The sequence below is a fragment of the Micrasema longulum genome, unplaced genomic scaffold (assembly GCF_059751315.1).
Source record: "Micrasema longulum isolate JH-2025_06_02 unplaced genomic scaffold, ASM5975131v1 h1tg001769l, whole genome shotgun sequence".
Lineage (NCBI taxonomy): Eukaryota > Metazoa > Arthropoda > Insecta > Trichoptera > Brachycentridae > Micrasema > Micrasema longulum.
In genome coordinates this window covers 121,401-136,219 of record NW_028278944.1, presented here as the reverse complement: position 1 = coordinate 136,219, position 14,819 = coordinate 121,401, and the positions used below count along the sequence as shown (strand labels likewise).

The window sequence follows — 14,819 nt, the reverse complement described above, 5'->3', positions numbered from 1 at the left end:
GTAAAAGCTCTGTTACTATACGCACGTAAACATTATTCTTTACCTTCCGTTACAAATACATACAAGAGTTACTAGATACTTCACCCTGATGCTGCAAAAAAAAAATACAACCTTCGGTCAAAGAGGATTGGCCTACTACTCGGTTAAAGTGTACAATCTACTTTCATTATCCATAAAGACAATTAGTCAGTTATACAATATAAAATAACTATTAAGAAATGGACAGTGGAGGTGGGTTGCCTACGGATCGATGAGTGGATCAAGCCAAATAGGTAAAATTTGTGTACTTTTTATGAAATTTGTTCTATTGGTCTATATATATTGGTTATGTTTTTTATGATTATTTTAGTTTTTATTGATTTATTTTGTTCATTACGCCCAAAAGGCATTTACAAAAAATAAAAATGAAATACATGCTAACATACTAAATAATAAACAGAATATAAAGAAAAAAATTGTGAAATTAGTTAAAAAGATTATGATAAAAAGTTTTACAAAGTAAAAAAAAAAACAATAATAACCAAGGTATGCAAGAAAAAACAGTAAGCATATGAACAAAAAATGCAAAGATATAAGCTTATGAAATAAATTCTGTAAGGCAAACAATAAATAAAGTGTTACGGTAAGCAAGAAATACATTTTTAAGTTAAATTAATAAACAAGCAAGCATATATTATCACGAAAAAAAAAGAAATAAAAATATGTATCTATGAAATGCGTATTTGCCAATACTACAGAGCAATTTGATATAATAGTAAAAAAATAAAAACAAGTATAAAGTAATAAAAATAAACAAGTAAGTATTTTTTTTAATTAATGAAATTGAATATTATTATATTACTAATAAATATTAATATTACATTTATTGTTTATTATGTTAATGATAATTAGATTAATTGGATTAATTACTTTTTTTTATTGTTATTATTATGTTAACTTTGTTAAATAGCTAATCTAAGGCATGTTTCACATTTTATAAAATGATACCCTCGGCACGGGACACTCCAGTGAGGGAACATTATTTTGTATAAAACAAATAATACAAACAATGTAAAACTATAAATAAACAAATAAACTAATCATGTAAATAAAAGACGAGCTATACATAAATTCATAAATTTAGAGCAACCAGTTACGAGTTTCATCGCTGTAAAATTCAAATGATTTATTTAAAAAAAGGAGTATATAGAATTCAAAAATATGAAACAGAAATTGAATCTTATTCTTTTTTATTTTGTTTAATAAAATAAAACAACAGCCATTACAACAAAAAAAAATATTCACAAATAAACCAAAATTATAGGCCAAATAAAGTTTCCATTAAAATAGCCACTCCGCATCATTCCACACGTAAAAAAAATAAAATACTACAATAATAATGAAATAATTAAAAAAATGAAAAAAAAAGTTTTTTGTTTACTTAAAAATTATTTTGTCGGCGGATAGATATACGGAGTAATACGGAGCTCTCAGTCCTCCCTTCTTTCTTCTTTCAAACAAGAGGAAATAATGAAAACATTAAAGTGCACGAAAAATACAATATTCGGTAGGTACAGTTGGATTATATTATAATTATTATTTTTAATTAGGGTTCTAGCATTTTCTTTTAATTTGTTTAAACTGAGGAAATATATATCTTTTTCAGCAAAAAACGTGTTATAATTATTTACGATTCTGGGCAAAGATGCATTCCTATTATTATTCGTGCTAAATTATTCTTATTATTTTGTCTGAAGAAATTCAAATCAAAGTGTTACGGGGTAAATACAAGTGTTGTTTTGTGGCCAGCCGAAACAATATTTTCAGCAGAAACCGTATTTCGGTTTCTAATATAGTTTTGACCCGAAACCATAACTTATTTAAATCATTGAGGTATATAACTAGAGTAAACATGAGCGTTTGAAATATGGATCCTGAACTTGCAGCCAATTGGCATATGTTTGATATAACGGACTTTAGTCTGTTACGAGCACTCTCCGACTTCTTTTGAACTTTTGTCTCCTCACGAATTCTAAAACGCCTATAAAAGTACGCTAACATACTGCACAAATTGATCTGAAAAAGATGGAAAAAGCAATATTTTAACATTTTACCGCTAGAAAATGTTATTATCTTAATCAGTACTCGTTTAAAATTGAAGTATTATTAATATGTCACCAGTATTTATTAGTCGTAAGCTATCTCTTGTCTGCTCAGTTAGGCGTATAGTAAAACGATGAACAAAGATGACGCGTATGCGGAAGATAGTAATATACTGAATAAAAATTACAAAAGACCGATGTAAAAAGTCCACTCTACTTGTTCTACTTGTCAAAGTCGACGTGATACGATATAACGATACTTGCTCTCTCCGCTGGTCATTCCATTTCCTTTGGGGACGACTTTTTAGCTCGGATTTGTATGGAGTGTCATCTCTTTATATTGTATCTCGATGTTTAACTATAGATTGTAATTTTAAATGGGATGTACATATTAGAAAATTGTGAAAGCGATTAAGAGCAATAAGTAATAGAATGTACATATTAAAATATTATGTCCCTGTTAATACTTTACGAATTATTTATTTATCTCTCTCTAAATCAACTATACGATACACCATAACTTCTTGGGGGTTATCAAGTGAAACTAATATTAATTTTATCCAAACCTTGCAAAATTCTATGATCAAATTGCTACTACATAAAAATGTATACCGCCAGATCCATAATATTGCAATATCATCAATGTATAAATCTGTAAATAAATTATCTGCTAGGGCTCTACTTTGGTACAAATTAATTTGTCAGCATGCGTCGCACTCCGAGTATAAACTCAAGTTGGTACATGATCACAACACCAGGTTTACTGGTATGGAAGGGCTAGCTGTTACTGCAAGAAATATGGCAAAAAGACACTGCAATACAGTACACCTAAAATATTTAACATGTTACCAAACAATATTAAAAATACAGAATTAAATACAAGAGTGCGACGTTTGCTCAAATTATGATTATTAGAAAAAAGTTTTTTGTATTGGTGATAGTTTTTAATTTTTCATAATGTAATCTGTAATTGTTTTTCAAGTAAAATTATTATTAATGTAAGTTAAGTGCAAATAATCGATGTAATTTAAAAGAACCTGCTGACGAGTTGTATGTATGCAACTCAGCAGGACTTTAATTTAAGACTATTTTGTAAATATTTTTGAAAAAAAAAAAAAAAATTAAATAAGTAAAATAAAAATTACTTCAAAACGTCCAAAATGAGGCGTTTTCATGTTTAAACCTGAAAAGTTCAGTTTCATGAGTAAATTAGTTAATTTATAGCGTTTTTTGGTAACTTGTTATGTTATTCGTATAACTTTTATTTTACAGTTCCTTAATGCTAATGGCAATTTATGCTATTTACGTAAAAAAAAAACCTTTTGGTGCTATTGGTTGTAAATACATGACGTCTACTTACGACAGGTTGTCCATCAATGGTAACTTCCTTAGCAAGATCCATCATATCAAGAGCGAGGCGAGCTATCCACCTTGCATGACCAGCACAGGGTTCTGGTAATCCAGAAACTGCCATATACTTGTCACCAACAGTTTCCACCTGGTTATAATATGCAAATATTATGTAATGGCTTTATTTCTTAGTAGTCCAGAAACATAAACAAGCAAAAATATTAAAACAAGTTGAAAAACAATAGTACTAAAAGTGAAGAGTAGAAAAATCCAAATTCGTCTCCGATGTCCTCTCTCCTATGTATAAATTCACGTCTTTTTTACTTGCGCACCCATACACCCGCACACTTCACCTTCACATATTTACAAACATTCACATACGCACATACACATCTTCTTCTTCTTTCTGTGTCATATCAGGTCTCCCGACGTTGGCGATCACTCTTGAGTAGGCATTCCGGTCCTGTGCCAACTGGAACAGCGCCACAACACCACTCACTCCCGTCCAGTCACGGATTTTTCTCAGTCAGGACCTTCAGGTCACCTTCCAACTCCACGCTTTACCTCAATCTTCCTCATCATGATTAGCTGTAGAAGCGCATATTTGCTTCCGCGCATGATATGGCCCAGTACATGAACACAAATGTCGCACACACACGATTATGTCAAATCTGTCCGATATTATATGTTATTGTCTATGATGTTGGTAAAATATTTTTTCTTATTATTGTTGTGAAATAGCTGTAAAGATCCCGAATAAAACAAACAAATAAATACAAAAAACATGATTTCTAAGTTAATGAAAAAAAAACGTATTTACGCATTAATTAACTCCTTTTTTATTATACATATTCATAATACTGGCAGCACTTTCAATTCAAAGTTCCACGTTTAAAACAATACGATTTCTGTTTTACATGTCTACATTCAAATGTGTAATTAGTAATTCACTTCTTAGAATGTATAAATTTATTTGACATAATAAAACTTATTTTATTTTAACGAGGAACAATTATTTTGCTCAAACGCTCGTTGCTATTACATTAAAAAATAAATGCAACCCGTCTTAATATATTTTCTATGGCGAACGCATCTAGCAAATGTCGTTTCTCTAAGCTTTTCTTCCGTAACAAGGAGCCGTCACAAATGATCGATAACAAGCAGTGTCTATCAATAAGGTACTACAATATTTGTGTAAGTTGTCATAATTAATTTAAATCATTCCAATCCATTGTTTCAAGACATCCTGTTAATGTTTGGTTGGAATTTCAATAACTCGCCCTTTCACATAATTTTTTTATTCATACAATTTTGGTAACCATTTTCTATTTCAGCTATTTTTAAAATAGAAATTGACAAAATAACTTCATGTCAGGAGATAAACCAGATGTTGGGATGTAATACACAAATATACGACGAATAAATTAATAATAAAATAGATGTCAATCTAGAAATCAGGCTTCAAGAAATCTCTATGTTGCAAATTGTCCGGTGGAAGATAATCTGACGGAAAACCTTACGTGATGTGATGTTATACTCTTCCACGGAACACCTATCCATATTTATCTGATGACGAATTCCAAAATCGATGTAATATAACAGAGTTGGAATCATCCTGACGGTAAACAATTTCAACAAAACTATTTTTTATCATTCTTTAGATTGAACTCGTCGCCATCTTGTTTTATAATAAACATTTGACATAATTTACAATTAACATAGGATTCACGATAAATAAGATAGGGAGCCTCCGTAGTGTAGTGATTAAGATGCTCGACTCACAAATGGAAGGTTCTGGGATCGATTCCCGGTGAGAATACACCAATCAAATGGGATTTGTATCAAGCTTGGGTATACTGTGCAGTAATTTACCACTATAATTTGGCCTCAAGGCCTGTCGTGGTGAAAAAAAATATTCATTAAGGATTATATTATATTTTATACCTTGAGGTGATTCTAGAATCTATTAGTCATTTTCATTTCAGTAATATTTGTCAATTTGTTATATAAATAAATTCGTATTCAGGAAGGCTCGTGTTTAATTTTAGATATTCTGTTTAAGCATTTTTGCTAGTGATATTATATGGCAGATTTTTTAACCACCTCCAACTTTTTTCCTTGTTAATCGCCTTGATTGACCGATGACAATTGATGCGGTCACGGAAGATATCTCAGGTTTGGACAGGCAAATTAATACAAATTAACCTGAATCTAAAAAAAGTATTTTTTATTTATGCACCCTACTGCAGTTCACTGTTGCAATAAACATAGACAGTGTAATTATAAGAAAAATATGTCATTTGAAATGAACATTTTAAAAATGGTAAAACTAAGTATTTTGGTATGTTTTTTAAATGCAATTTCTGCAAAAAATGTCAGTAGAGAAACTCACCCTAATTTGAAAAAATAATTGTCAAATGCTTGCATTTTCTTTTCCGAATTTTGATTATAATATAACGTATAATTATGTTTTTACCTTATACACATCAGGATTCTTTTTTGGATCAGTAAGGACATCGAACGTCGTATATAGATCATTCAGCATCCTGACTATCTTCATAGCGCCCCTCGAATCTGTGTTTTGAGAGCAGAATCTGGCGAATTCTACTACGCCACTGAAAAGTAGAGTGACCACGTCATATCGACGAGCCGCCACCGGACGCCCGTGACGTAGCTCTGAGGCAACGCTTATTGGAAGCACAGAGTAAAGAAGCCTGGAAAAAAACGTTTGAAATTAAGCATTGATAAATTCGAAGCTCGCAAATACGGTCTTTTATAGAAGAGTTTTGAAGATTACGCACTTAAAAAGGTTTTGACCTGGCATCAGCTGATTTTTATAAATGAGCACTTCGAGTCAGAAAAAAATATGACTTTTAGGACTTATCAGTTCAATTACTATTGAAAAATCTTCATTATGAACTTTCGTGTTTTACCTCTATCTTCATGGAAACGGGAAATTTGTGCATTTTTTTGAACAAATTCACAAATTAAATTTCTTTCGAAAAGTGAACTAATTATTCCTTTTTAGTAAAACTTTCTTTGATGTTGAAATACATCAACCGAGCTGTCTTTGGACATTTCGATGTGAAACCGAACCCTTCTCGGCATTAGTGATAATAAGCCAGAGATGGTTCTGTAATTTTTCAGAGCAAATAAAGCATTAGTAGCAGTGGTGCAATTTAAAACATTAATGTTAATTTGAGACAGAATATCTTGAGCATCCATTTCACTGGAAAAAAAATAATGTAATACTATTGATGAAGCTAAAGTTCTCTTGAATTCTAAACTAAAAATATGAAAATATTCCAATCTATCAAAGTAATTATCCAAAGTATTGAATAAATTGTTTCGAAAGGCAATTGAATACCCGATTTCTAAAATGCTTAAGCCATTTTTGTAGTTCTGAGATATTTCTAAGTGTTTATTTTGTTTTTAAAATGTTAAATGACAGAATTTCGGTAAATTCAAAATACGTATTGTAAATTTTTGTCTTCACTATATATTAAGATAAACAAATACGAAATTGTAACGTGTTTAGTTACAAAATCACTGCTTGTAAAAAAATGGACTAAAGCCTAAGGTCAGGACGTAGGGATTTTTTAAAAGTATTTAAAGGACTAAGGGATTTTTTCTCAGGTAAAAAACTATTGGATTAGGAGATTTTTAGAAATTGAAATGGTATTTTCCTAATTCGAAATTCGATATGGGTATTCTTTATTGAAAAATAAATTTGGTAAATGTATAGTTCACAAAATGTTCTACACGACAGTGTTGCCAACTTAAAGTCGATAAAATTGGATTTAGGGATTTTTTGAAATTGGGCATCCAATTGTTCTTTGTAATTTGCGTTGCACGGATTTATTTCGATTTTATGAATAGCGTAGATGGGAGACCATTTTGTAGAATTAAACTCTAATATTATATATATTCCTGACTTAGGATTTATAAATAGTGATTGCAAAAGTTTTGGAAATAATTTTGAAATAGGCATAGTCACAAAATATCATAATATATGATAGTTTCGGGTAAAGATATATATTTTTTTAAGTAACCAAGTCGTAAAAAAAATTACAGCAATGTAATTATTGGTGTAGAACGCAAGTCTGAGGCGGAAACTATCGATAAAATTAAGAATAAAGAAGATTTATTTAAATGCATTGGTTGAGAATTTTGGTGAATAGGTATTTGAACATTGATTTTCTGTAACTCTCTCGCTAATGCTCTGCCGGATACTGCGCAAAAAATGCAATTAGACGTCGCACTGATTATGCACAATCAAAATCGCCAAAATCTACATTTCGCTGTCCCGTTTTCCAAAACTTTTTTTAAAAATCTGTTTTTGGAGGAGATAAATAAATAAAGTGGCCACTTAAACCAGCCAATGACAGGTCATAAGCCCCTAGATGCCTAGACGTCTATATTGGCTTCTTTAAAATGTTCTCCATCTATGTTGTAATATGTTAATTCTACATTACTTTTTATACTAAAGTCTAGAGTTAGAACAAAAAACTTTGAAGTCCCATAGTTATTTGATTTAAAATTCTTATCAAAACGTAAATATTCTCATCAAAAGCCAATAGATAAAAAAAACAGCATTACATTGTGTTTTGACTTCGAGAGATACATTTGAAAGAGTTTAACAACTTCAAACCGTTCTCCTGAACGATTTACTAAATGTGACTACAATCAAATGCAATAAAATATACACAAATAGTTACTTATGGCAACAATGATTAATTAAATAATAAATTATTATTGCTGTCTGCGAAAAGTACTAGAAAAAATTTGTTGCATATTATTTAAAACGAAAAAGTGGAACATTACGTTTTTGTTTTAACACGCCCCTCTAAAGCATTTGTTTATTTGTACCACTTCGAATAATAAACTACATCAAAGCTTGGTCGTCTTAAATCTCACAAAGCTGATTGCAGAGCAGAGTGTTTCCCAACAAAAATAAAAGTTATCTCGCCGCATAACTCAGTGGCTCGCTGATCTAACATACTTTCTATATCTTTATTGAGATAAAATGCCTCTCGATGAAAAAGTTTCCCTTTGCCGGGATGCCACTAACCAATAAACTAGCGAGACCATAAAAATGGGGAAAAATCTAAGCCACGACTTCGGCAAATTGGAAGCCGATGTTAACGCGCATCGCTGTGATTCGAAATAGCATCCCATGGTACGAAAGTACTTGGAAAAATCAACTTCTATCGATATTATCCGAGAGTTTTCAAGATAACTTTGTACCGGGAACTCGATCGCAACTTTTATTTTTGCTTCTGGGAAAGCCGACAAACTTACACGGATAAAAAATATTGTGGTATATTATGATCTAACTTGCTACATTAATGTTTGCCCATGATATCGTAAGAGTTTTCCAATTGCAACAATAAAAAAAAACCTATAAAAAGACGAAGATGATAAGAAATTTTTATTTCTTTTTTACGATAGATACCCTTTACCAACTATTTTTTTTCAACAAGCTAAGAGATTCAATTAAAGAAGTCAATTATATCACAGAACGCTTAAGAAAAAACAGAATTAATGTTTGAGTTCTCACCGGAAATGGGACCCGGAACTTTCCGTGTGTGAGTCAAATGTCCTAACTACTACACCACGGATGCCATTTGTAATGGAGAAATTGGAGGGCAAAGCATCCATCGATGCTTCCTTATCCATCAACCAAATTAGTCAAGTAAAACAAGAGACAAAACCATCTAATTAAGAATAGTCCAGAAACCGCATACGCACAACAAACAAAAGGCGACTAAACTACTCATAGTTGAGTAGGTTTACGTTTTGACCCATTAGTTTATTTGTAAACGTCGCTCAGTACGCACCTCTTTATTTGAATTCAACTATGCCGTGTTGTGTCCTTTTAAATTGTAGAAATACTGTTAGGATCTTAGAGAAACAGGATGCAATCACATTTCATGTGTAATTAGCAAATGAATGTGTATGTAACAAATGCATTACTTAAAAATTGAATAATTTTTCCATCTGTCAGATTGTCGAAGAAACAAAATAAACAGTTCGTTAGTGTTGCCAGGTCAGTAAATTTTTTTACCCTACTTTGCTCATCTAATGAAAGAAGTAATGAAAATTAGATATCGGATTAAATAACTCTATTGTGGACATTTTAACGTTATTATCTTTAAAACATCAAATATTAAACATGATATAAAAATAAAGTTTAATGTAAAATAAAATTTGATTTATATTTTAAGTGTAAAGTTCATTAATTCAATTACTCTTAATAAATGACCCTTTACTTATATACTTTGTTATGTCAATCAAAATTTCCACGTGCACAATAAAATTTTAGAGAAATAATCAGATTGCTTTTTTTTCACCTTACATTTGCGTTATAATTATATTTTTTCCCATCGTGCAACATTACGCTGCGGCATCACAAATGCGCGCGGCAAAAGTAGGGCATAGTTAGGGAATTTTCGGAGACAGTCCGATGTATTCAAATATGACTCTACGCTCCTTCTGGACTATTCTTAATTTTATGGACAAAACATATTCTCTTACCACACCTGAAATTGTGCAACAGTACAAAAATTGAAATAAAAACTTTAAAAATGATTAGTATGTTTATGTTATTATATTTTATTTTTATTTTTATTTTTGCTATTATTTAATTATGTGCGTGCTTTTACTTTCCATTTTTAATTTTTCTATTTGTTCAAATGTTTATCGAAATATATGTTTGTGTAATCATTTTTCATTTTTATTAAGGATGTAAGAGAATGGCCCGATTTATGGGTAATCTCAAAGATGAGTCGTTTTTTCTTTATGGTAAATGCTACCGGAAAGATGAGAAAAAGTAGTCTTTAACGTTGGACAGTACTTATGACATGTTATATGCTAACTTTTAAAAAATAAAGTATTAATTTTCACAAAAAAAAAAGGAATAATTTATTCAAGTCCCCAAGTTGTGCCACTAATATTCCCGTGTTGCATGAAAAAAAATAAGTTTTTTTACGAAGAAATAGTTCTACCTATCTGTCTTTTGCTTTTCTGATTCCAGCTCCCTGTAAGTGTGTTGAAGTTTATCTGTCAGCACTTCCAAGTTTCTGGTCAGCTTATAGTCTGCTTCAAACTGTTCTGACATGAGAACTAAGTCTCTTGTAGCATCGTGAAGGGGTATGTCAGAGATGTACAGACCACGCCTAGATAAAAACATAGAGAAAATAAAGTTTTTTGGCGGTAAATTTTGAAATTTTACAAGATGGTCAAGGGCCAGATCACTAAACAAAAAAATCATTTAAATTTTTTTCGAAAAAACATTTTTTTTAAATAAAAAGCTCACCCCCAACTTACAGCCCGATTATTAACGGATCTGGGATTGAAAGGGGAGATTTAGCAAAATGTAAACTCTCGCCTTCCACACAGTAGCCAGGCTCTTTATAGACCTGGGCAGGGCGAGAACTATTCCCGGGGACCCGTCACAATAGATATTCATAGGTCGCAGTGACGTCAGGAGCTTGTATGGCGTATTTATGATTTTACATTTATTTTACTAAAACATGCCTTTATAATATATCATATTTTTTATAAATCATGGAAAAGGAATTATTTAAACTTCTGAATATTCTGTCTTTTGCTTAAGATAATTCAATGTTACATCACCGTGGGTAAAGAAATTTTAGACATAATACATATTACTATTTTATCCAAATTCATCCTATGGATAAGTGAAGATATATTTATTAGCATTTAGAAATATAGAAAGCATAGTACTGCACACTTTACTTGTCCAAAATTTATCCTGAAACTATACTTATAATAGTTAAACGTGCTAGTCACTGTACCATACGTTAGACTAAGTATAAAAAAAAATATTAAAAGATGTTTACCTTGTGAGGTCATCGAGATTCATGACACTCGGATAACATAGAAATACCATTAGGTCAGTCTCTGGAATGTACAACATTTGACCCTAAAAAAATACACATTAAGACAATTACTTCAATTTTTCTTAAGTGCTATTTGTAGAAATTTAATAAATCGGGTTGTGGTCCTGTGGCTAGTGTCTCAGACTCACGGAATAAAGGTCCCTGGTTTCACTCTACCCCAACTTAATTCCCATTTTCTAATAGTGAGTTATTTACAACTCGTTCAAAATGGCCGTCAAAATGAAATATTTGGGTAAATCATAAGAACGCAAATATTTATTTTTATTAAAAAAAAAAATCGTTTAAAAAAAAAAAAAAATTATATTTTTAAATAAAGTATATGTAGTGTAGTATTGATTCAACATGATCTTCATCTCTCTGATGCTTCAAACCAAGCGTTGTATATTGTACTGCATTTTAATGATTTAATACGTTTTTTTAAAAAACTTTTTGTACTAGATTAAATAAGATCGAAACACAGAAGTACGAAAACAGAGTAATAATAATGATCGTATTTTAAATTTGAAATCTTTCTTTTTCTGTCAATCTCGTCTTTAAAATTATTTTAGCAAGACAATTAAATTTGAAAAATGTTTTTACTTACCTTCAACCGCAGAGATGCAAATTCATCCTGGACGTCCTGTACTTTCATTTCACCGGGTTTCGTCTTCAGGACATAAACGGTGTTGATATGAGCAAGGATATTCTCAAATGTTAAATCCAAATGAGGACGAACCTGGAACATAATAACCCGGTTAACTCTTAAAGCCTGCTGGCCCAAAAAAATACGTGCGTGGAGGTGTTGGGACAAATTACACCCTGTTTAAAATGTCACCTGTGAGTGTTTTGGTGGGTTATTTAATATTATACTTTCACCACAATATGACGTCAATCATAAAAAGAAGTGTGGTAGAATTTTGTGCATAATTTTTCATGATTTACTTAAGAAAAACGACGTATAAAAATACTTTTTCACATGATCGATAATTTACAATACTACTGAATCTAATCGGACCCAGTTTCGGTATTTATAAATAAAGCTAAGACTATACACTATCTGCTTAATTGCATATGAGATTAAACAAAAAAATAAACATATGATTGTCAAATAATTTATAAAAGGGATGGAGAACATTTTAGAGAAGGATATATGAAAGTCGAGGCATTTACAGGACCTATAACCTGTCATCGGCTGGTTTAAGTGGCCACTTTACAAATTGTGTGATATCCATATTTTTTCACTTCTTTCAACGGTTGATTTTCGTAAAGTTGATGTAAATAAAATAAAATAGATAAAATACTGAATGGATTCTTTAAACTTATGGATCGTAAATCTCTTACATATTTTGACTCGTATGAAGACTCTTCTTCCTTTCATAATTTGACTTCCCTTACTGAACGTAGAAGCATTTCCGATCTGTCTTTCTTCTTCAAAATTTTAAACAATTTTAGCGATTGTCCATATCTCTTGAAGCATATTTTTACCTATTGTCCCGTAAAGTCAACACGACAAGTTCATTTTTTTATAATTCATTGACCAAAAAAAAATATGTTCAAAACTCGTTTATTAATCGTAGCTGCTTCAAATTTAATTTACTTTGTCCCCATTTAGATATTTTTAATACAAACTTTTGAGACTTCAAATAAAAACTTATTGAAACACTGTAAAATGAAACATTTGTCAGTGTGTAATAAGTTTACGTTCCTTTAATTATGTTTATTTTATTGTAATATCAAAATTTTGAATTGGTCAACTATATTATGAAAATCCCTCTCCTCCACTCCTCCGCTCTATTTTCTTATCCCTTAACCTTCTTACGAGCTCTTTTTTTTCTTCTCATGTTTTATATAATTTATTATTTTTCTCTTTACTGTGTAACATGTTCTCTCATTTAAGAAAAACTTTAACTGGATGTATGTACTATTTTTTATATTTTGTATTCTTATATAACAACTGTTGTTTATTTTTAATAAATAATAATAAAATGAAATAAATGCTCGGTAAATGCCATATTCTTTTCTCTAAAATGTTTTCCAGCCCAATTGTAATTTGTTAATCTTAATGACTTCTTAGGGGATAAAATCTAGTCTTGTATTTGATTATTTTGTTTTATTTTTTATTATCATGTTGTGAATATAAAGTTATAATAACTAAATCCCAAAAAAACACTCTCACACTACCAGATGTCAAACTAGAGGATGGGTCATGTGGTCAATCACAATCTCTGAATTCGGGCAAAAAAAATATTCAATTTGCTACCCAAACATTGCAAAACCATGACCCGGATTCTATTTAATAAATTTGTAAAAAATGGGTAACTGAGTTTAGGTCGAGAAAAATCGGAAAATTTACTCAAAAACATTCTTAAATAATAAATGGTATGAATTAATATTGTATCATTGTATAGTAAATTAACTAGAAGGTAGTAATGTTATTGTTTATTTTGCATTAAAATGTCTGCCTTGAAACAGGTTGTATCTAGCTAGGCAGACTACCCATGATTCAGATAAATTTATTACCTAAATGTGTATGTAGTAGATGAAGTAATTGTTATTAATTTTTTCGCCCTCTTTATACGGATGGCAGTACCTACTGTCGACACGAGTATTTGGAAATATTTTTTGTGTATCATTGGTTGAAGTTAAAATTGAGTTTTTATTTATAAAATGAAAAAAAGATTCTTACAGAATCCAGCACGTGTGTTATCTTGCACCTTCTCGTAGTGACCTTTGGCAGGACACGTGCGACTGCCCTTCCTGATTGGACGACCCTTAGTTTTCTGTCAAACATCAGGTGAAACGGAAACACGTGACAGAAGGTCGCGGGGCTGACCTTGGGCTCTGGAACCAAACACAAGCTGGTAACAGCTAGATCTCTAAACAAAAACGGAAAAAATTATCATTTATGAATAGTCTAAGGACCACTAAGACTTGTGTTGTTGCTGGTTTGAGGGACTTTATTCGGTTCAAGATGATGAATAACCACCATCAGCATTTTATTTTCCTCACTCAGTGGTACGTAGGACACTGATGATACTCGCAGCGTATTTGTAACATGTAAGGTAAGGTGATCACTCTAGCGCTTCAGGTGACTTGCACGTTGCAGTTCAAAAAACCTTCAAAACAATATTTTACATCCACCCTACCAGGAATCGAACATAGGACCTTATGCATGGTAGGCAAACGCGCCATCTAATACATTACGAGTTGGACTTATCTCTACTTGATTTATTCATTCAAGACTTTTATCTGAGAGCAGCGATCGGGTTAAAAACACTCGTCAAGAGTTCTGATTCTATTTTACAAACAGAAATGTATTATTTTTGCACTAGGGTACAAGAGATAGCCAGCCCATCTATCTTGGTGACAATATATCCAAACAATGTTTTGTCCAACAAGTTATAAGCGGTATTTAATTAACAAGACTAAACATATCTTAATGATCATCTCAATAGATAAATAATTTTTATAAAGGTCACTTTGA

General features: G+C 31.1%; 1 protein-coding gene across 1 annotated transcript in view; it reads right to left on the bottom strand.

The window, feature by feature from the left end:
* Positions 1-14,819, bottom strand: part of Gycbeta100B (guanylate cyclase soluble subunit beta-1-like) — a 54,624-nt gene that overhangs the window by 18,193 nt on the left and 21,612 nt on the right. Inside the window, exons 7-12 of the mRNA XM_088237700.1 lie at positions 14,022-14,176; positions 11,940-12,071; positions 11,297-11,379; positions 10,439-10,609; positions 5,908-6,145; positions 3,442-3,579 (exon numbers count right to left, since the gene is read on the bottom strand). Coding sequence (XP_088093826.1) covers positions 3,442-3,579; positions 5,908-6,145; positions 10,439-10,609; positions 11,297-11,379; positions 11,940-12,071; positions 14,022-14,176 — 917 coding nt within the window. The remainder of the gene's footprint in view (positions 1-3,441; positions 3,580-5,907; positions 6,146-10,438; positions 10,610-11,296; positions 11,380-11,939; positions 12,072-14,021; positions 14,177-14,819) is intronic.